The sequence below is a fragment of the Anser cygnoides genome, unplaced genomic scaffold, assembly GCF_040182565.1.
Source record: "Anser cygnoides isolate HZ-2024a breed goose unplaced genomic scaffold, Taihu_goose_T2T_genome scaffold_44_1, whole genome shotgun sequence".
Lineage (NCBI taxonomy): Eukaryota > Metazoa > Chordata > Aves > Anseriformes > Anatidae > Anser > Anser cygnoides.
This window is the reverse complement of record NW_027103068.1, coordinates 61,337-83,345: the sequence shown is the minus strand read 5'-3', so window position 1 is coordinate 83,345 and position 22,009 is coordinate 61,337. Positions and strand designations below refer to the sequence as shown.

The 22,009-nt window shown below is 64.5% G+C and overlaps 3 protein-coding genes across 5 annotated transcripts; all 3 read left to right on the top strand.

Moving 5' to 3' along the window:
- Positions 1 to 345: 345 nt before the first annotated feature.
- On the top strand, positions 346 to 11,425 carry LOC136789310 (soluble scavenger receptor cysteine-rich domain-containing protein SSC5D-like). 2 transcript variants are annotated; one of them, XM_066989335.1, is made up of 11 exons: positions 346 to 538; positions 2,230 to 2,256; positions 3,252 to 3,566; positions 3,843 to 3,917; positions 4,004 to 4,081; positions 4,217 to 4,531; positions 4,848 to 5,015; positions 5,425 to 5,739; positions 6,047 to 9,214; positions 9,598 to 10,968; positions 11,123 to 11,425. In XM_066989335.1, the coding sequence occupies exons 1-11, from the start codon at positions 514 to 516 to the stop codon at positions 11,398 to 11,400; spliced, it is 6,135 nt and encodes a 2,044-aa protein (XP_066845436.1). In that variant the 5' UTR covers positions 346 to 513; the 3' UTR covers positions 11,401 to 11,425. The 2 variants fall into 2 exon arrangements, with proteins under 2 accessions (XP_066845436.1, XP_066845437.1); XM_066989336.1 differs by lacking the exon at positions 2,230 to 2,256.
- A 412-nt stretch (positions 11,426 to 11,837) lies between these two features.
- Positions 11,838 to 13,608, top strand: LOC136789335 (CD5 antigen-like). Its single transcript, XM_066989396.1, has 5 exons — positions 11,838 to 11,936; positions 12,106 to 12,135; positions 12,556 to 12,867; positions 12,969 to 13,288; positions 13,386 to 13,608. Exons 1-5 carry the CDS (start codon positions 11,903 to 11,905, stop codon positions 13,392 to 13,394), a joined length of 705 nt encoding a protein of 234 aa, XP_066845497.1. The 5' UTR covers positions 11,838 to 11,902; the 3' UTR covers positions 13,395 to 13,608.
- A 2,533-nt stretch (positions 13,609 to 16,141) lies between these two features.
- LOC136789424 (uncharacterized serine/threonine-protein kinase SBK3-like) lies at positions 16,142 to 21,171 on the top strand. 2 transcript variants are annotated; one of them, XM_066989484.1, is made up of 4 exons: positions 16,142 to 17,048; positions 17,784 to 17,960; positions 18,064 to 18,266; positions 18,600 to 21,171. In XM_066989484.1, the coding sequence occupies exons 1-4, from the start codon at positions 16,163 to 16,165 to the stop codon at positions 19,344 to 19,346; spliced, it is 2,013 nt and encodes a 670-aa protein (XP_066845585.1). In that variant the 5' UTR covers positions 16,142 to 16,162; the 3' UTR covers positions 19,347 to 21,171. The 2 variants fall into 2 exon arrangements, with proteins under 2 accessions (XP_066845585.1, XP_066845586.1); XM_066989485.1 differs by having other exon boundaries at positions 16,142 to 17,960.
- Positions 21,172 to 22,009: the final 838 nt, after the last annotated feature.

The following is a 22,009-nucleotide window of genomic DNA, read 5'->3' as shown; positions in this document are numbered from 1 at the left end:
CTGCCCCCCCCCAACACGCAGTGGCTGCGTGCACACACCCCCAGGCATGCAGCAGCCACGCGTGCGGGTGCCCGGGGGGGGGCCCCCATGGGTGCAGGGTGCTCACACGTGGCCCCAAGCCCCCCAGCCACGTGTGCGTCTCCATCCCCCCCCCCCCCTCCCGCGCCCCGGTGCCCCGGTGCCACGTGGGCGCGTGGGCGCCTGCACGTGCTGGGCCCCCCCCCCCAGCGTTAACCCCGGCCCCCCCTGGGACTCCCCCTGCCCCTTCCTTGGCTTGCGAGGGGGAGCAGCTCCCGGGCGTTCCCTCCCAGATGGGGGTCCCTATGTTGTGTCATCCCCCCCCCCCGGCCCCTCTCATCCCGGCCAAGGGGGGGGACCGGGTGCGGCCTTGGACGGACACACAGCCGCACGGACGGACGGACTGAGTCATCCTTGGCCCGGCCACGCGGCCCCGTCCCCCCCCTGTCCTCCTCCTCCTCCTCCATCCCGCCCTCCCCGCCGCCGGCACCCGCCATGGCCCCGACCCTGCTGCTGCTGGGTGAGCGCCTGGCACCGCGCTGCACTGCACGGCACTGCACGGGCACTGCACGGGCACTGCACGGCTATGGCGTGGGTTTGGGGGCTGGGAGGGGGGCTGAGCACGGACACTGCACGGGCACTGCACCGAGCACGGCATGGACCTTGTGCTGGGCACTGCACGGGCACTGCACCGAGCACTGCACGGGCACTGCAGTGCACATGACGAGGATCCAGCACTGGGCACTGCACTGACACGGAGGGTTCGGGCACTGCACGGGCACTGCAGTGGGCACGGCACAGATCCAGCACTGGGCACTGCACTGGCGTTGGGCAGGCCGGGCACTGCACGGACACTGCACTGGGCACGCCGTGGCTGGGCCCCGGCACTGCAGGGGGCGAGCGTCGCGTGGGTGCCGCAGCGGGTGCGGCGTGGGGCAGCTGAGCAGTGCTCTGCACGCTGCACAGCCTGGGCACAGGCACTGCATGGCTAAGGAGCGAGGGCAACGAGGGGCTGAGCACTGCGCGGGCACTGCATGGGCGCTGAGCGCGGGGCTGGCCACTGCAAGGGCACTGCGCAGAGAGCGCCCAGGCGCTGCGGGGCTGGGCACTGCGCGGTGCTGGGCACCCCGCTGAGCAGCGCGCGGGCACTGCAGGGAGCCGGACACTGCGCCGGACGCTGCACGGGCACCGCATGGGGTCTGAGCACGGTGTGGGCACTGCAGTGGGCACTGGAAAGGGAAGGGCGCTGCCCTGGGTGCCGCATGGGGGCCGGGCACTGCAGGAGCACTGCGAAGGCACTGGGCACTGCAGGGAAACTGGGCACCGCACCGGGCACTGCAGGGGCACCGCAAAGGGCCTGGATGGTTCAGGGCATAGCAGGGCACTGGGCGCTGCATGGGGCACTGGGCACTGCATGGGGCACTGCAGCAGTACCACGGGGGACGCCAGGCAATGCAGTAGGCACTGCTCCCAGTTAGAACCCTGCGGTGGGGGAGGAATGGGGCACTGGGAAGGGCACTGGGAATTGCAGTGGGTACTGGAGGCTGTGCTGGGCACTGGGCGGTGGGTACTGGGAAGCCTGTGGGGCGCTGTGCAGGGCACTGGATGTTCTGGGCTGCGGTGGGCATGGGCTGCTGGGAAGGGAACTGGGAACTGGGCACGTGTGGCACTGGGCACTGGGCCTGGGGCACCGGGAAGGGCACTGGACACTGGTCTGTGGTTGCTGGGCACTGGGAAGGACACTGGAAAGGCACTGGGCAGTGGGAAAGGGCATGGTCATGGGGCTGGGAATGGGGTGGTGGGAATGGCACTGGTCATGGGGCACTGGAAATGGCACTTGGGGCACTGGGAGTGGGGCGCTGGGAATGGGGTGCTGGTTGCTGGTCTGGAGGCATGGGGCACTGGGAATGGCAATGGGAAGACCACTGGGAATGGCACCGGGAGTGGGACAGTGGGAACTGGGCACTGGGAATGGGGCAGTGAGAATGGGAGAGTGGGAATGGGGCAGTGGGAGTGGGACAGTGGGTGTGGGACACTGGTTGCTGGTCTCGGGGCGTGGGGCACTGGGAATGGGACACTGGAACGGTGCTGGGCACTGGGAAGCCCCCTACGGGCTCCGAGCTGCTCGTGGCCCCATGGGGGGGCCAGGAGGGGCTCAGCCAGGTGCGGCCCCCCCCCCCCCCCCCCCTCACCCTCCTCTCTCGGCTCCAGTGGGGCTGCTGGCCCCCCGCGGCGCAGGTACTGGGACAGGGCTGGGCTGGGGGGGGTCCCTGCCCCAGTGCAGCCGAGTTGCTGGGAGCCTGTGGGAGCCTGCGGTGGGTCCCCAGGTGTGCAGGGCTGCCAGCGCGTCCCAGTGACTCCCAGTGGGTCGCGCTGTGTGCAAACGGTCCCAGCAGGTCCCAGAGCACGCAGGGGTCCCAGTGGGTCATAGCAGGTCCCAGTAGGTCCCAGTGAGTCCCAGCAGGTCCCAGAGCATGCACAGGTCCCACTGGGTGATACCACTTCCCAGCAGGTCCCAGTGGGTTTGAGTAGGTCCCAGCGGGTCCCAGTGGGTCCTGGTGTGTGGAAAGGGTCCCAGCAGGTGCCAGTAGATCCCGGTGGGTCCCAGTAGGTCTCAGCAAGTCTGGGCGGTCCCAGTATCTCCCAGAGCATGCAGGGGTCCCAGTGGATCCCAGCAGGTCCCAGTGGGTTTTGGTGTTTGTAAAGAGTCCCAGCAGGTCCAGAGGGTCCTCAGCAGGTCCCAGAGCACAAAAGGATCCCAGCACGTCCCAGTAGGTCCCAGAGCATACTGGGGTCCCAGTAGGTCCCAGTGAGTCCTGAAGCATGCAGTGGTCCCAGGGAGACCCAGCATGTCTCGGAGCACACAGGGTTCCCAAGACGTCCCAGTAGGTTTCAGTGGGTCCCAGTAAGTCCCAGAGCCTCCCAGCAGGTCCCAGAGCACACAAGGGTCCCAGCACATCCCAGTAGGTCCCAGAGCATACTGAGGTCCCAATAAGTCCCAGGGAGTCCCAGCACGTCCTGGAGAACACAGTGGGTCCCAGTAGGTCCCAGGGAGTCCCAGCACGTCCCGGAGCACATAGGGGTCCCAAGACGTCCCAGTACATTTCAGTGGGTTCCAGCAGGTCCCAGAGCCTCCCAGCACGTCCCAGTGCATGCAGGGGTCCCAGCAGGTCCCCGGGGGTTCCCAGTGGGCGCCGGCAGCCCCAGTGCCTGATGTCTGCCCTCCTCCCCAGGCCCGTTCCCGGTGCGCCTGGCTGGGGGTCCCGGGCAGTGCGTGGGGCGCGTGGAGGTGCTGCACACCGGGCGCTGGGGCACCGTCTGCGACGACGACTGGGGGCTGCCGGACGCAGCCGTGGTCTGCCGGGAGCTGGGCTGTGGCACCGCGCTCGCCGCCCCCACGGGCGCCTGGTTTGGGGAGGGCTCCGGCCCCATCTGGCTGAACGGGCTGCGGTGCCGCGGCAGCGAGGGGCGCCTGGCCCAGTGCCGACACCGGGGCTGGCGCAGCCACGTCTGCACCCATGAGGAGGACGCCAGCGCCGTGTGTTCAGGTGGGCTGCGACCCCGGCACCGGGGGAGGGAAGGCAGAAATGGTAAAAGGGCAAAAGTTGGGAAAGACCTCTGAGGTCACCAAGCCCAACGGTTAGCCTAGCACCGCCAAGTCTAGCACCAAACCAGGTCCCCAGGGACATCTGCGTGTCCTTCGGATACCTCCAGGGACGGTGACTCAACCCCTTCCCTGGCTGTTGACCAATGTCCCCAGGTCTTTTTCTGCCAGGCTCTTTCCCAGCTAAAGGGGACGCCCCCCTCACTGCCTTTCCCCACAGCTCACCCCTTCCTCTCCCTGGGCACCATGGAACCCCCTGCGCCCTCCACCACCACTGCCAGCACCCCAGCACCTGGTGAGTGGTATCCCCAGGGACACCCGTGTCCCCGGCCGCGTGGGGAGGACGCTTTGTGCCCCACAGTGACACCGACTGCCTTGCAGGTGACGCAGTGCCGCGGCCGGCTGGGGGTCCCAGACGCTGCACGGGGCACAAGGAGGACACCAGCGTGGCGTGCACAGGTACAGCGTTGGTGCGCGTTGTACCCACACCCAGGAGCTGCTGCCTGCAGCCCTGCCCGTCCCCACGCACCCTGCAGGTCCGTGACACTTGCGTTGTTCTCCCTGCACTGTTGCCGACTCCGGCCTCTTCCCCAGGGACCCCCACGCTGCGGCTGGTAGGGGCTGAGGGTCCCTGCGCGGGGCGCGTGGAGGTGCTGCATGCCGGCCACTGGGGCTCCGTCTGCGACGACGGCTGGGGGCTCGAGGACGCGGCTGTGGTCTGCCAGGAGCTGGGCTGCGGCGCTGCGCTGGCTGCGCCCCGCGGGGCGTTTTTTGGCGAGGGCGCTGGCCCCATCTGGCTGGACAACGTGCGGTGCCAGGGGAACGAGTCGGCCTTGCTGCAGTGCCCGACTGCCCCATGGGGCATCACGGACTGCCAGCACCGGGAGGACGCGGCTGTCGTCTGTGCAGGTACCCGCTCCATGTGCCAGGCGTGTGCGGTGCCCAGGCCGCTGGGGATAGCGCCCGTGCTTGCGTGCACGTGCCCCGGTGTGCTCCTGGACGGCATGCAGTGCGTGTGGTGCTGCGGAGACGCACAGGGGCTGTGCCACAGGGTCCTGGTGCAGCGCATGGGCAAGGGGCCGCCACGGCTAAATTGCAAATTTGGTGACCGTGCAGTGCAGTGCTGCAGGGCACAGTGTATGGCCAGGCAAGGTGCGGCATCTATGCACGGCGCACATGCACCGCATGCGCTGCAGGGCTCACACTGCTTTCCTGCATCGCCCAGATGAGCTGACCGCCGTCGACCCCATGGAGCCCGGTCCCCACCAGCTGCCAACCAGCCCGGCTCGGGTGCCCCCCTCTACCGTGCCACACGAGACCACCCGGCCCCACATCCCCAGCTCTCCCCAGCCTGCCCCCAGCAGCCAGACTGTGGCTGGGATGGGGCACAGGGGTAGGAGAAGGAGGGATGGAGTGGGGATGGGGGTGGGATTAAGTGGGGATGGGGCAGGGATGGAGATTGGAAAGGAAGGAGGGTGGAAGGTGCTGGGATAGAGCAGGGAAGGAGCCGGGGATGGCGGGGGGATGGAGCATGGAAGGAAAAGGAACAGAGCATGGAAGAAGCTGGGATGGAGCTGGGATAGACATATGGAGGGGGGACAAAGTTGAGATTGAGGGGGATGGAGCGGGGATGGAGATGGGATCACTTGGTGCGGACATGGATGGAGAGGGGCAGGAATTGGTGCTGGAGAAGGGAAGGAGCACGGGGAAGGAGCGGGGATGCAGTAATGAAGGAATGAGGACGGAGACCCCGTCCCCAGACACCGGTGACCAGCAGTGGTGTGACACCAGCTGTTTTTCAGCTCCAGCCCAGCTACGTCTGGCCGGGGGCCCCGGGCGCTGCGCGGGGCGTGTGGAGGTGCTGCACGCCGGGCGCTGGGGCACCGTCTGCGATGACAGCTGGGGGCTGCCGGACGCAGCCGTGGTCTGCCGGGAGCTGGGCTGCGGGGTGGCGCGTGAAGCCCCCCGCAGTGCCCACTTCGGCCCTGGCACCGGCCCCGTCTGGCTGGACGAGGTGAACTGCAAGGGAACGGAGCCCACGCTGCGGCGCTGCCCGGCTGAGCCCTGGGGCAGGCACAACTGCAACCACCATGAGGATGCCGCTGTCGTCTGCGCAGGTGGGATGGCCCCAGGACGGGGCAGCCACCCTGATCTCTGCTCCGTGTCATGGCTGAGGGCTGGAGCAGGTCTGGGGGGCACGGAGCCCGCCCCGTGCACCCCCCTTCCTGCTGGGGTCCCTCCCTGTTTCCTCAAGTGCCTGTCCCCAAGGGATGCCCCAGCCTCTGGCCCTGGGTGCCCCCGGGGGTGGGGAGGGTCCCCAAGCAGGGAGCATCACCCTGGGGGCACAGAGGGGACAGGGGGCCCCCCATGCACACGATGGGGCTGGGACAAAGACTGAGCCCCCCCCCACCTTCACTCTTGCAGGGCCAGAGGACCTGCCATCACCCACGGGGACCTCCCGGTGGCCCCCAGGACTGGATCGAGTTGGCACCGTCCCCAGCACTACCCGGCGCCCCTTGGGACAGGAGCCATCCAGCGCCGTCCCCAGCATCACCCCGCGCCCCCCAGGACGGGATCGAGTTAGCACCACCCCAGCCAAAGCAGGGCGGGATCCCATTCGTATCATCAGGATCACCCGACTCAAAGCAGAGCAGGATCCAGCTGGTGTCATCCAGAGCACAAAGCCCAAGGCAGGACCTGGTGCAGCTGGTACCACCAGGTCCAAGGTGGGACGGGAGCCTGGTGGCCCCACCAGGTCCAAAGCAGGATGGGATCCAGCTGGCACCAACAGGTCCAAGGCAGGACGGGATCCAGTTGGCACCACCAAACCCAAAGCAGGACAGGATCTAGCTGGTACCAACAGATCCAAGGCAGGACGGGATCCAGTTGGCATCACCAAGCCCAAAGCAGGATGGGATCCAGCTGGCACCAACAGGTCCAAGGCAGGACGGGATCCAGTTGGCATCACCAAACCCAAAGCAGGACAGAATCCAGCTGGCACCAACAGGTGTAAGGCAGGACGGGATCCAGTTGGCATCACCAAGCCCAAAGCAGGATGGGATCCAGCTGGCACCAACAGGTCCAAGGCACGACAGGATCCAGTTGGCATCACCAAGCCCAAAGCAGTACAGAATCTAGCTGGCACCAACAGGTCTAAGGCAGGACGGGATCCGGTTGGCATCACCAAGGCCAAAGCAGTACAGAATATAGCTGGCACCAACAGATCCAAGACAGGACAGGATCTAGTTGATATCACCAAGGCCAAAGCAGGACGGGATCCAGCTGGCACCAACAGGTCTAAGGCAGGACGGGATCCAGTTGGCACCACCAAGCCCAAAGCAGGACAGAATATAGCTGGCGTCAACAGATCCAAGGCAGAACAGGACCCAGTTGGCATCACCAAACCCAAAGCAGGACAGGATCTATCTGGCACCAACAGGTCCAGGGCAGGACAGGATCCAGTTGGCATCACCAAGCCCAAAGCAGGATGGGATCCAGCTGGCACCAACAGGTCCAAGGCAGGACGCGATCAAGTCGGTACCATCCATGTCACCCACCCCAAAGCAGAGCAGGATCCGCTCAGCACTGTGCAGATCACCCAGCCCAAAGCTGAGCGGGTTGTGGTGGGGGGCAAACAGACCACCATGAGCCCATCACGTTGGGTTTCGGTGGGGACCATGAAAGGCATCAAGCCCAAGGCAGGTTGGGATCCGGTTGGTACCACCAGGAGCACCCAGACGCTGATAGGACGGGATCCTGTTAGTGCCACCCAAACCTATGGGTGGCACCCACGGCCCAAAGCAGGGCAGGACTCAGCCCCCACCACGGTGCTCCCCATGTGGAGGAGCCACCACTTGGGAGAACCAGGTCCAGAAGGGACCATAAGGAGCACTCCTCCTGCAGCAGCGCTGGATCTGGGTGGTACCATGGGGAGCACACATCCCACAGCAGAACTGGGGCCTGAAGGTCCCATCAGCATCACACATCCTCCAGCAGGACTGGATCCAGAAGGCAGCACACGGAGCGCACGTCCTGAAGCAGAACCGGGCCTGGATGATACTGTATGGAGCACACATCCCACAGCAGAACCAGGGCAAGGTGGTACCACATGGGATCCACGTCCTTCAGCAAGACCAGGTCCTGAAGGTCCCATGAGGAGCACACGTCCTGTGGGTGCAGAACTGGGTGCAGAAGGTACCACGAGAACACGTCCTGTGTTGGAACTGGATCTGGACAGCACCCGGATGGGTACTTCAGCAGAACCAGATCCTAGAGGCAACACACATGCTTCAGCAGAACCAGGTCCAGAAAGTACCGTGTGGAGCACACATCCAACAGCAGAACCAGGCCCAGAAGATACCGTGAGAATCACACATCCCACAGCAGAACCATATACAGATGGTGCCATGTGGAGCACACATCCCACGGCAAGACCAGGTCCAGAAGGTACCATGATGAGCACACATCCCACAGCAGAACCAGGTCCAGAAGGTACCATGATGAGCACACATCTCACAGCAGAACCAGTTCCAGGAGGTACCATGTGGAGCACAAATCCCACAGTAGAACCAGGTCCAGAAAGTACCATGATGAGTACACATCCCACAGCAGAACCGGGTCTAGAAGATACCATGATGAGCACACATCCTACAGCAGAACCAGATACAGATGGTGCCATGTGGAGCATGCATCCAACAGCAAGACCAGGTCCAGAAGATACCATGACAAACACATATCCCACAGCAGAACCAAGTCCAGGAGGTACCATGATGAACACACATCCCACAGCAGAACCACGTCCAGGAGGTACCGTGAGAAGCACACATCCCACAGCAGGACTGGATCCAGAAGGCAACACACAGAGCATAAGTCCTGCAGCAGAACTGGACCTGGTTGGTATCATATGGAACACACATCCCACAGCAGAACCAGGTCCAGGAGGTACCACATTGGGTGTTGAACTGGATCCAGAAAGTACCATGAGGAGCACACATCCTACAGTTGAACTGGGTCCAGATGCTACCATGAGGAGCACACATCCTACAGTTGAACTGGGTCCAGAAAGTACCATGAGGAGCACACATCCTACAGCTGGACTGGGTCCAGATGCTACCATGAGGAGCACACATCCTACAGTTGAACTGGGTCCAGAAAGTACCATGAGGAGCACACATCCTACAGTTGAACTGGGTCCAGATGCTACCATGAGGAGCACACATCCTCCAGAAGAGCTGGGTCCAGAAGGTACCATGTGGAGCACACGTCCTCCAGAAGAACCAGGTCTACGTGGCACCTCGCAGAGTGCACATTCTTCAGCAGAACTGGGCTTGGCTGATACCTTACAGAGTGCCCGTCCCACAGCAGTTGTTCGCACGTGGAGCACACCCCCTTTAGCAGAACCAAATCCAGATGGGACCACGAGGAGCTCACATCCTGCAACAGCATCAGGTCGAGACGGTACTACGTGGGGGACACGTTCTTCAGGTGATTTTGATCTCAATGGAACAATGAGGAGCGCACATCCTTCAGCAGAAGCAGGTCTAGAAGGCACCATGGAGAGCACACGTCCCACATCAGAACCAGGCCCAGAAGGTACCATGTGGAGCTATATGGATGGGTGAACTGTTGGCGAAGAGAAGGGGAGGGAGGGCAGGTGGACAGAAGAGCACACCGATGGGTGTGTGGGGGTGAGGAGGAGGGGGGGTGGGATGGGATGGGATGGGATGGGATGGGATGGCATGGCATGGGATGGGATGGCATGGCATGGCATGGCATGGCATGGCATGGCATGGCATGGCATAGGGTGGGGTGGGATGGGAATGGGATGGGGTGGGGTGGGGTGGGATGGGCTGGGCTGCTGTTGGGTGGAAGGGTTTGAGAGGGAGGGGCAGAAGAAGAGGAGATGACAAAGAAAGGGGGCAGGAGGGGAGGGAGAGGGGGTTGTCTCATGGACTCTGTGTCCCTTCCCCATCCAGGTGCTGGCGCAGGCTTGGGCCTCACTGGGATGTCTGTGCCCCCCACCACATCTCCATCACCCCCCTCATCTCTGCCCCCCACCCTGTGGCCGGCCAGCCCCCCTGCCCTTGCAGTCCAACTGGGTCCGGGCTCTGCCACTCGCTCCCAGCACCCCACAGAGCCCCCCAGCACCTGGGAGCCACCAGCACCCATCCAGTACCCAGAGGAGACCCCCAGCACCCACGGACCCCTAGAACCCACCCAAAGCCCCCCAGGGAACCCCAGCACCCAGGGACCCCCAGCACACACCCAGCACGCCGTGGAGACCCCCCCTGCCTGGAAGGAGCTTGTGCTCTCCCAGCACCCCCCTGCAGAGCCCCCCAGCTCCTGGATGCCCCCAGCCTCCTTTACCCCGTCCCCACCAGGGACCCGCAGCCCCCAGAGCCCCCCGGCACTCACCGTGCTCCCCCCAGGTTCCACCAGCCCTTACACGCTTGCTGCCCCCTCGGAGCACCCCATGGAGCTCCCCATCCCCCAGAGCCCCCCAGCATCTCCTCAGCACTCCGTGAAGTTGCTTGGCACCCCAACCCCCCCAGCGCCCCCCCAGAACCTCACTGACACCCTCAGCTCCAAGAGCCCCTTGGCACCCTTCCAGTATCCAACAGAGCCCCCCAGCACCTGGACCCCCCCAGCACACACCCAGCACCCCATGGGGATTTTTGACACCCAGACCCACCCAGCACCCCCCCAGCAACACCCAGAGCCCCCCGGCACCCAGGGCCCCCCAGCACCCCCCCAGAACCCTCTGGAGACCTTCAGCACCCAGGGATCACCAGCACCCCCCCAGCACCCCATGAAGTTGCTCATCACCCAGAGGACCCCCCCACACTCCCAGCACCCTATGGAGATCTTTGGCATGAAGGGCTCACCAGCACCCCCTCAGCGCACCATGAACCCCCCCAGCACCCTGAGACCCACAGCACCCCCTCAACACCCTATGGAGACCCTTGGCACCCAGGGACCCCCAATCCCTCCCCAGCACCCTATGGAGACCTTTGGCACCCAGGGCTCACCAGCACCCCCTCAGCACCCCGTGAAAACCCCCAGCACCCTGACACCCCCAATCCCTCCCCAGCACCCTATGGAGACCCTTGGCACCCAGAGACCCCCAGCACCCCCCCAACACCCTATGGAGACCCTTGGCACCCAGGGACCCCCAGCATCCCCCCAGCACCCTATGGAGACCCTTGGCACCCAGGGACCCCCAGCATCCCCCCAGCACCCTATGGAGACCCTTGGCACCCAAACCCTCCCAGTACCCACAGAGCTCCTCCACACTGCCCCTGACAGCCCCCTGGACAGCCCCATGCTGCTTGGGCCCCCATGTGCAGGTAGGTCTATGGGTTTGGGGGGGGGGGGGGGCAGCAGTCCCTGTCTGGGACGCCTGAGATGAGCACAGGGAGGGCCCCCAGTGTTGGGGGGGTGTTGGGGGGCTTGGCAGGGGGCACAATGACGCACCGTGTGTCTCTGCTTCTCGTCCCGCAGGTCCAGCTCCACCAGCAGTGCCAACACCCCCCTCGGTGGGGGGCCAGGGGGGTCCCTGCATGGCCCCCCTGCTGCGGGTGCTGCTGTGGGAGGTGCGGGGGCTGCGGGGGCAGCTACGGGCCCTGGCCCATGCCCAGCGGCGGGGGGCTCAGCGCCTGGAGGCTCTTGCCCGCCGCCTGGGCCGGCTGTCAGCCCTCAGCCAGCATCTCCTGGGGGGCCCCCCCCGGCTCTATGGGGCTGTGGGCACCCAGGGCGGTCTTTGTAGGGGCTGCAAGTGAAATAAAGCCGGGCCAGTTCCCCAAATCATCTCGAGCATTGTTTTTTTTGGGGGGGGTATGGGGACTTCACCCACTGCAGTCCTGGAGAGGGAGTGCTGGGCACCCCCCCAACCTGCTGGGTGTCCCCCCCCCCACCCTCCCAGGTTTGGGGTGCCCGCAGCAGCCGTGGGTCTGTTGGGATGCTGCCCTCCCTGCGCCCTGCTGCCCTTCCCTTCACCTATCTCCCCCTGCAGCCCCCCAGAGAGGCCGCGGCCAAGGCTCCTGAGGCTGGCAATCCCCTTTGTGACCTCCTCGCCCCATTTTTGGGGTTCCCCATCTCCAGCCCCCAGAGCCCCCATCTGGGGCCCTCCCAGCTTGCCCCCCCCGGCGCCTGCCTGGCTGCTGCCCCATTCCCCTTCCTCCCCTTGGCTTTCACTTCCCCTCCTCCCCCCCACACACACCCCACCCCCAGACCTTGCGTTAAAAGGGTGGCCTCGAGGTGGAGGGACCCCAGGCTGGCAGCATGGGGGGTCTGCACGGACTGGGGCTGTGCCTGGGTGAGGGACCAGGGGGTGGGGGGGACGTGGGGGGGTACAGAGCTGGGGGGTACGTGTGTGTGTGGGGGGGTTTAGAGCTGAGGGCACATGGGGGTGTCAGCTTGGGAGGGTCAATGGGATGAGTGCTGCTGCCTCCGTCCCATTACGACTCTTCCCTCTCTCCCTCCAGCTCTGTGCTGCGGTGCCGTGATTGGATCTGGTATGTGGGTGCTGCTGGGTGTCACTGCGGGGGGGGGGGTGTCCCCTGGGTGCCACTTGTGTGCCCTGCGGTCAGCGTCTGCTGGATGTGGCAGGCACTGGGGCAGGGGCAATAGGTGGGAGGGCTTGGACTGGGCAGACTGGGGCTCTTCTGGGCAAAGTGTGGCCATACTGGGCAGACTGGAGTCGTGCTGGTGCTGAGCTGGTGCTGAGCTGGGCAGACTGGGGCTCTTCTGGGCAAAGTGCGGCCATACTGGGCAGACTGGGGTCATGCTTGGGGCTGTGCTGGGCAGACTGGGGCTCTTCTGGGCAGGCTATGCTGGGGTTGTACAGGGGCTGTGCTGGGCAGCCAGGGGCTGCACTGGGGATACTGGGACTCCTTTCCCTATGCATGCCTGCCACGCTCTTCCCCTCCCCACAGTGCCCGTCCGGCTCGTGGGTGGCCGGTCCCGGTGCCACGGGCGCGTGGAGCTGCTGCAGGCCGGCGCCTGGGGCTCGGTCTGTGCCTCAGGCTGGGACCGGGCGGCCTCCCGTGTGCTCTGCCGGGAGCTGGGCTGCGGCCGTCCCCGCCTCCTCCCCGCACCCTGCGGCCCCACGGCGGCCGACGGGCCCCCAGTGGCCCTGCAGCAGGTGCAGTGCTCGGGGCAGGAGCCGGCCCTGGCGCACTGCGGCCTGCAGCCACGGGACGCACCGTCTTGCCCCTCGGACCGGCTGGCTGCCGTTGACTGCGAGGGTGAGCACGCGGCAGGCCACGGGGTGCTCAGCCTGGAGCGTGGGGGGGGGGGTGTCTGTCTGCGCCTGGCCTGACCCCCCCCTCCCCCCCTCGTCCTGCAGAGCCATTTGGGCTGCGGCTGTCCGGCGGCCCCGGGCGGTGCGCGGGGCGGCTGGAGGTGCAGCGCAACGGGAGCTGGGGCACGGTGTGCGACGACGGCTGGGGCGCGGCGAACGCGGCGGTGGTGTGCCGGGAGCTGGGCTGCGGGGAGGTGCCGGCAGATCTCCACGGGGATCGGCCACGCTTCGGGCCCGGCACGGGGCGCATCTGGCTGGATGACGTGCGGTGCCGGGGCCGGGAGGGGACCCTGCAGGACTGTGCCCACCGAGCCTGGGGGTACCACGACTGCACCCACGACGAGGACGTCGGCGTGGTCTGCCAGGTGCGGGACCGTTCCCTGCTGCCCCGTGTGAGGCTCGGTGCGGCCACAGGGCCCTGCGGGGCAGGACGTGGCCATGCTCAGCCTTTTCTTCTCACAGGACCCCTGAGCACCGCGGCTCTGCCCACGGCCATCCCTGCCGCCATCAGCCGTCACACCCGCCCCTCCTGCGACGCCTCCAGCGGGGGGACCCCAAACCCAAACAGGACCCCGCTCGCAGCTGTCTTTGCCCCGACAAAGCCCACCAGTGGGCGTGGGAGCTCCTGCTGCAGCCCCCGATGCCCCTTGCCCGGTTATTAAACGCGGAGCAGCCATAACACTGAGATGGGGCTGCGGGTTCTCATGCTGTGCGCTGCCTGGGGGTTCGGCATGGGGCAGGGGTCCCGGCCGCCCCAGGTGCGGCACCGTGCCCAGCCTGGCCCCCTGCCCGGGCCCTCCCCCGCGGCCCCCTGACCCCGTTATGAAACATCTCGTTAGCACTAATCCCGCCAGCCACCTGTCCGCTCCCGGCACCCAGCCCGGCCGGGGGATGGGACCGGCTGCCTGCCAGCAGCTCTCAGTCGTGGGGCCAGGGCCAGGCCTTGCCCTGCTGGGGGGTGGGCAGGTGGAAAAAATGGGGGCAGGGGGGCTGGATGTGGTGCAATAGGGACGATGAGGGGCAGGGAGTGGGGGAATGGCAGGCAATGGAGGGCAAAGGGGCAAGGAGTGGGGTCATGGAACCGGGGGGGCAAAGGGGCAGGGAGTGGGGTAATGGGAACTGAGGGGGTAGAGGGGCAGGGAATTGGGTAACGGGGGCCACAGGGGGCAGAGGGGCTGGGCACGGGGCAGTGAGGAGCAGATGGGCTGGGACTGGGGGATTGCAGTGTAGCTGTGGGGCAGAGGGGCATGGAGTGGGGCAGTGGGGCCTGGGGGGGGTCAGAGGGGCGTTGAGTGGGGCAGTGGGGAGCAACGGGAAGGCAAGGAGGCAGGGAGTGGGGCAATGGGTGCTGGAGGAGAAGAGGGGCAGGGAATTGGAAATGGGGGCTGGGGGGCAGAGGGGTCATAGCATGGGGCAATGAGCTTGGGGGCAGAAATTGGGGACTGTGGGTGGTGGGGTTTATTGGGGGGGGGGGGGGAGCACAATCCATCCCTGGCAGCAGAAGGGGACGGGGGACAAACTGGGGGCAGAGGGACGTCCCCAGCTCCTCTTGCAGCATGGGGCCATGCCGGGCTCTGTCCCCAGCCCAGCGACAGGGACGGGGCTGAGCTCTCGCCACCTGGCCCGGCTGCCCGCCGGCTATTTCGGTGCCCCCGCAGCTGTTGGTACCTCCGCCCCCCGCCACCCCCGCAGCCTGGCCACCACGCTCCCTCCCACGCACTGGGGACCTGGCCAGCAAAGGCCACTGCCTGTCCCTGTCCTCTGCATCCTCTGCATGCCGCCGGGGCCGGAGACGTGCCGGTGGGGCTGAAATTTGTGGGGCTGGCACTGGCCCCTGGGGATGGTTCCTGGCAGGGCAGGAGGGCAATGCAGGGGGCCAGCCCCAAAACCACTGCTCCAGGGCAGGGGGGACAACCCCGGCAGCAGCCTCTGCTCCCCATACTGGGGACGGAGAGGGCAGGGTGAGTGATGGGGTTATGTGACCTTCTCCCGTCCGGCCACGTGCCAAGCGGGTCCTGTTAATGTGCTGTCAAGTATTAATTACCTCCCGGCGGGCTGGGGTCAGGGCAGCCGTAAGCAGCTGGGATGGGGGGAAAGAGCAGGTGGAGAGGGAGAAACAACAGGTCCCAGGGCAGGGGGCTTGGGGAGAGGCAGGGATGTGGCCGTGGGAACTGGGGAGTGGGAGGGATGAGGATGTGGGAAATGGGGAGGAGGGAGCAGGCCACGGGAAATCGGGGAGAGGGAGGGATATGGACATGGGGAAAGGGGGAAAGGGAGGGCTGTGGGTGTGGGAAAAGGGGGGAAGGGAGCGGTATGGACGGGGGAAAAGGGGGAAAGGGCACGGATGTGGGAAAAGAGGGAGAGGAAGGGACGTGGGAACAGGGGGATGGGGGAGATACGGACATAGGAAAAGGGGGAGAGGGAGGGACACAGCCTGGGGACTGAGGCAGGAGGAGAGAGACAGGCACATCCCGGGGGCACAGGGCAGGAGCAGCTTTGGGGGTGCAGCTGTGGGGCAGGCTTGATATTGGGGCGCCGAGCAGGTGCAGGGATGAGCCCAGCCTCACACCCCCTGCTCCCCCCCACCCGGTGCCAGAGCGCCACCCCCCCACGCACAGAGCAGCACCAAGGCCCCCCCCCCCCCCAGCATCTCCCGTGGGGCGAAGCCTGACTGGTGCCTACTCCTCCTGCCCCTACGAGTGCTGGGTGCGCTGCGTCCGAGCGCGGCTTCCTCGGCAGGGCAATGTGCACACACGCATGCACGCGCGTGTGTGTGTGTGCGTGTGCGTGTGTGCGTGTGTGCGTGTGCGTGCGCGCCACCAGCAGGGCTCTGCCAGCCCCAGCTCAAAATAGACCCCGGGAGCGCTCCTGCAGAGGGGCCCAGATGTGAGTCAGAGTGGTGGGACGCGGGTTAATTTGCGGGCAGGGGGTGCTGGGGATGGTGGCAGGGGGGCTCCGTGCAGGGACGGTGTCAGCCCGGGGTCGGTGCCCCCCCCATCCTTGGGCCATCAGCTGGGGCTGATCCCTACACACGCCCCAAAACCTGTCCCTGGACCGTCCTGCCCCACACCTGGGGGTCTGGTGCCCAGTGCTTGTTCCCGCAGCTCCATAGGACCAGCGGGGCAAACCTCCATGGGAATAGGGGCAAACCTTGGGGGGGGTGTGGTGAGACGCTGGGGAGGGGGCACAGAAGGGCCCAGATATGGGAGTGGGGAAACTGAGGCAGAAGAGGGACGAACATGCAACGAGTGTTGGCCAGGCTGGGGCCGTGGCTTCGCGGGGTGGTAGCAGTGGCCAGGGAGCTGCTGCCAGCAGGGGACAGGGGAGTGAAGGTTTTGGGGGGGGTGCTTCTGGAGGTGTCCTGTGGGGGGGGGTCAGTGGCTTGGGGATGTCGAGGAGCTGTGACGTTCGCGCTGACATTAGCAGTGCACTGGTACAGAGTGCAGGCTCCGTGCCACGTGTCTGTCCATCCCTGCGCCGTCTGTCCGGCCAAGCAGGGTGCCTGTCCCACACACCACGCTTTGCCCGGCCATCCCTGCAAGCTGTCCTCCGCTCTGTCCATCCGTCCATCCCACACGGCTCCCTGTCCATCTGTCCCCCCCCACACCCTGCTCCTTCTTTCAGCTGTCCCTTCCTGCAGGGCGCTGTGCTGTCTGCCCACCCACCCATGCACCCAGACCCGTCTGCTCCCCCCGCGCCATGCCCCGTGTCTGTCTTTCTGTCCATGCCCTCGGCGCTCTGTCCATCTGGCCACGCACCATGCTCCACGCGCCCCTGCCTGCCGTGCTCCATCCCGTCTGCCTGTCCCCACCTGGACTGCCCTGCCTGTCTTTCCCTCCCGTACTCCGTTCTGTCCGTCAGTCCCCCCATGCCTCTCTCCATCCTGTCCGTCTGTCCCCACGCAATACCCCGTCCGTCCTGCCCCTGCCTATGTTTGGAGGTCGGCACGCGTTGCGCCTGACACATGTTCCCAGCTCGAGCGGGAGAGATTAGCGCGGGCCGGCGCTGCCCTGGGTCCAGCGGCTTCGGAGCGCGCAGGAAAATCTGAGTCACGGCTCCGGGCTCCGGGGCGGCTGCGGGGCCAGTGGCACCGCGCCGCGCCCCAGGGACAGCGCAGAGACACCGGTGAGCCTCACGCCGCTTGGGCTGTCCCTGTGCAACCCCAGCAGATGCCAGCTTTCGCTCTGCGGCTTTCTTGCACAGCTCAGCCCCCATGGCTGGGGACAGGGAGGGGGGGGACAGGGCTGTTGTTCCTGCCCCGCAACACCCGGGGGTGGCTGTGACCCCCCTGCGGCTGTGCCGGTGCAAGGGGCTGCAGCCAGCGGGATGGGAGAAGGGTCCGGGTCCTGTTTCAGAGCTGGAGATGGAGGAGAGAAGGGCTGGGAGTGGGCAAAGGGCAGAGCCAGCACTGACCCACTGCTGTGGGGGGATGTGGAGTGGGATGTGGGGCTGTCCATGGGGGCCGAGCATCCCGGCTGGGCTGGACTGGGCTAACTGGGTCGGGCTGGGCTGGACTGGGCTAGAATGGGTTGGACTGGGCTAGGCTGCGTTGGACTGGACTGGGCTAGGCTGAACTGGGTTGGAATGAGCTGGACTGGGATGGACTGGAAAGGGTTGGACCTCACACTTCAGTAGACTGAACTGAGCTAGACTGGACTGGACTGGGCAGCACTGGGCTGGGAGAGCTGAACAGGACTGACGAGGGCTGTACTGCGCTGTGTCAGACCATACTGGTGTGGGCTGCACTCAGCTGGACTAAGCTGGGCTGGACTGGGCAGCACCAGCTGGGTGTCCCCAGGCTTCCCCTGTGTGTGACAAGGGGGGGACATCACACTGGTGTGGGGTGCTTGGGCTCCACAGGGCCCATGGAGGAGTCAGAGGAGGATGGGGAGGACAACGAGGTGTTCCTGGAGCAGCTGATGATGCGGACAGGCCAGGCCGTGCCGCGGCAGGAGCTGGAGGAGCAGTACACCGTGCTGGAGGAGCTGGGCAGCGGCACCTACGGCCGTGTGGTGCTCACCGAGCCCCGCGACGGTGGTGAGGAGCTTTTGTGGGGGGGGGGGGCCCTGCCCTGGTTCACCCCATGGCCGCTTCATCCCTGACATCCCTCCGAAGCGCTGACCCTCTCCCCGCTTCTCAGGCTCACCGGTGGTCCTCAAGCTGATGCTGAAGGAGCACACGGAGTGGAGGGCGTTCCTCAGGGAGTACTGCATTGCCCTGTGCCTCTCTGGCCACACCGCCTGCATCCGTGCCCTGCCCGTCGCCTTCGAGAGTGCCACACACTTCGCCTTCGGGCAGGAGCTCGCTCCTGCTGGGGACCTGTGCACCCTCCTCACCCCTGGGGTGCGTGCGGTACAGGGGATCTGCCAAGGGCTGAGGGGCTGATGAGGGGCCGGTGGGAGGGAATAGGGAGGAGAAGGTACCGGGGTGGCTTGGCAGGGGGTGCAGGGAGGGGGCAGGAACCCTAACCCTAACCCTAACCCTAAGCCTAAGCCTAAGCCTAACCCTAACCCTAAGCCTAACCAACCTCTTGCTGTGAATTGGGACACACTTGGCAGCACGGGGATGTGTCTGGGGGCTGCTCTGGGCTGAAGCCCTTGCTGGTGGCACCAGGCAGGGTGCTGGGGGCTGCAGCACCCTCTGTGGCAGGCAGTGACGGTGCTGCCGTTCCCGCAGGAGGGCTTGGCAGAGGTGCTGGTGAAGCGCTGTGCCTCCCAGCTGGCGGAGGCTCTGGATTTCATGCACAGCCGGGCCCTGGTCCACCGGGACGTCAAGCTGGACAATGTGCTGCTCTTCGACCGTGAGTGCCGGCGGGTGAAGCTGGGCGATTTCGGGCTCACCCGCCTGCAGGGCTCTGCCGTTCGTGCCATGTCCAGCACCCTGCCCTATTCCCCACCAGAGCTCTGTCTGCTCCAGGGCTTGGACACGCTGGAGCTGGACTCCAGCCTCGATGTCTGGGCCTTTGCCGTGCTGCTCTTCTGCCTCTGCACCGGCTGCTTCCCCTGGGCTGTGGCTGCCAGCCCTGACCCCCAGTTCGAGGACTTCAGCGCCTGGCAGAGCGGTGCAGAGGGGCGGGAGGCGCCTCCATCCTGGCAGGCCTTTGGCTACGGGGCGCAGGAGATGTTCCGTCGCCTGCTGAGGCTGGACCCCGACCGCCGGAGCCCGGCCATCGAGGTGCAGAAATACTTGTCCCTGCCATGGCTGACAGGACAGGACACCGGGGCTCGGCTGGATGGTGGCGACAGGGGGGAGGCAGCAGCAGGAAACCCCCAGACCCCCATTACCCAGGGCTGTGCCCCAGCCGGTGGCTCAGGAGGGGGTGTGAGGGATGCTGCAGGTGCTGGGGAGCAGGGTGATGGCAGCTACAGTAGCGGGGACGGTGTACCCACACCGCCTTCTGGTACCCTCGCCCTGTGCCACTAGTCAGCATCTCCATCAGCCCCGGGGACAGGCAGCGAGGGGGGTCCTGAGGTCTGGGCCAGGGTCTTCTTGTGGGCTGGGGTGAAAACTTGGTCCGCACGCGGTACCCTGGGTGTAAGGGTCAGAGGCAGCAAACAGCACCAGAAAAGTGCTGCAGTCAAGGGAAGGAGAAGCAATGCTCGGGGCAGCATTTTGGGGGGGGGGGGGTCAGGGATGCCAGTCCCATCTCAGCACCTCACCTGCTGTTAATGAACATCACTCATGATGACAAAATGCCTGATTAACAAATGTGCTAGGGTGGCAAGGAGAAGCCAAGGGAAAAGCAGCCAAAGGTTGACAGAGAAGTGGGAGGAGAGCAATCAGTCAGAAATCATTAAGGCTGGTGCAAGGCCTTGGCAGGAGCAGCTGCAAAAATGGCTCAGTAACAGCAGGGGAACCCAGAAACGGGTCCAACCTCCCCTACTTGCACGTGTGTGTGAGGAGGCTGTCATCCCTGCTGTAATTAGTTAAGATGCCAAGCAGTCTCCTTGGGGTTAATGAGCTGAAGAACCAAGCATGAGCCCTCCAGGCACACAGCTGGGCTGGGAGGAGCCGCAGGGCGAATTTAGTGCTTGACGGAAACCTGATCAACGTGGGATTCAGCTCCCTCTGAGCTATGCAAGACTCTGCCACAGGCGGGATAGTCTGCACCATGAGGACTGGGTAATACAAAAGTCTGAAGAGAGCAGAGGGAGTGAGCTGGGATGGCGATGGATGTGGAGGAGGTGGGGGGGGGGGGTGTCAGGAGAACGGGCATCAGCAGCTTGAAGTGTCACAGATGTCAGCAGAGGGGTTCCAGAGGTGAAGCCGCTGAGGTCTGGGCTGTTTGCACCAAAGCGGAGCTCACCTGGGGTGAGCACAGTGCATGCCGGTTGGACAAAAAACCTGCTCCCTCCAGGCTCACCCTGCTCTCCCAGGGAGCCCAGAGGGGTGCTGAGTGCTGCCAGCAGCATGTCAGCCCTTCCCATCCCTGGTGGGAGCCCACCAGAAAGCTGGGGAGGGATTTATCAGGTTGTGTAGTGATAGGACGGGGGGTAACAGCTTTGAAATAAAAGCGGGTAGATTTAGATTAGATCTTAGAAAGAAATACTTCATGATGACAGTGGTCCAGGTCATGCAGAGAAGCTGTGGATGCCCCATCCCTGGAAGTGCTCAAGGTCAGGTTGGATGGGGCTTTGGGCAACCTGGTATGGTGGGAGGTGTCCTGGGCACCTAGAAAGAGATGGTCTTTAAGGTCCTTCCCAGCCCAAACCGTTCCTTGGTTCTTTGATCTCCTGCCAAGTGAGAGGAGCCCCGCTGCACAGTGGAAGGAGAGATGGAAATCAGCTGAGGTGCTGAAAGTTAATAAAATTCTCTGTTGTTTTGCCTTTTTATAATTGTGTTTTCCCACGAGCCCTGAATCTCCTCTGGGTGCCACGCTTGCAGAGGGAGGTATTGGAAGGGTATTGGACTCACATGATGAGGGAGAGCAGACCCTTGTCTTATCGGAGCTGGATAAGAAAACTCCCCCTGCCCCTGAAGTGCCCCTGTGCAATAGAAATGAGGTCCTAAGGCCGGAGAGAAGAGACTCAGGGAGAAATAGTAAAGACCTCAGAAAGACCAATGCACAAGGTTGGCTCAGTCTCTCCCAACTGCATCCAAACCAGTGCCACAAAGAAGACACGAAGGCTGTTAAGTCATTGGAGACTCCTCTACAAGAGGTACCAAGGCTCCCATTTGCCATCCAGACAATCTCTTCTGAGAGAATTGCTGCCTGCCTGGGGCCTGTATTCATGATACTAGGACTAACAATTCTCTCGGGTCCCAAAGACCACCACCCCTTCCTACATTGTCAAGTAGCAAGATGATGCTCTAACAAAGAAATTCTGAAATATCTAAAAGGATCTTATGTTCCTTGGAAAAATATTGAAGGGATTGGGAGCACAAGTAGTGTTCTCCTTTGGCCTCCCAGTTGGTGACTGGGACGCACAAAGAAGGAGACACCTGGGACAAGTGAATGCTTGGCTGAGAGGCTGGTGCCATGCCCAAGGGTTTGGGTTCTGTGACCTTGGATGCATTTTTGAGGGACCAGGCGTGCTGATGCTGGATGGGGCACAGCTGTCCAGGTGGGGCAAGAGTGTTGTGGGCAGTAAGCTGGCTGGGCTGAGAGCTTGAGTAAGAGTTATGGACCACACCGATAAAGGACACCTTGTGGTCGGGGTCTGCTCCAGGCTGCCTGACCAAGGGCAGCCTGTGGATGAGGCCTTCTTGCTTCAGCTACAAGAAGCATCATGCTCACACGCTGTCATCCTGATGGGGGACTTCCAGTGCATGGTGTCTGCTGGAAAAGGAGCTGAGCAGGGCTGGCAGCTCCTTAAGGATATTTCCCTTAGAGCACAAGGACTTAGAGCACATCCCCTGGGTAAGAAAGCACCCAAGACTATGGGGCCTGATGACATGCGTCCCAGCGTCCTGAGGGAACTGGCTGATGGAGTCACCAAGCCTCTCTTCATCATATTTGAAGTCCTGGCAGTCAGGCAAAGTCCCCAGTGACTGGAAAAAGGGAAACATCACTCCCATTTTTAAAAGGGGTAGAAAGGAGGGCCCAGGGAAGTACAGACCAGTCAGCCTCACCTCTGTGCCAGGAA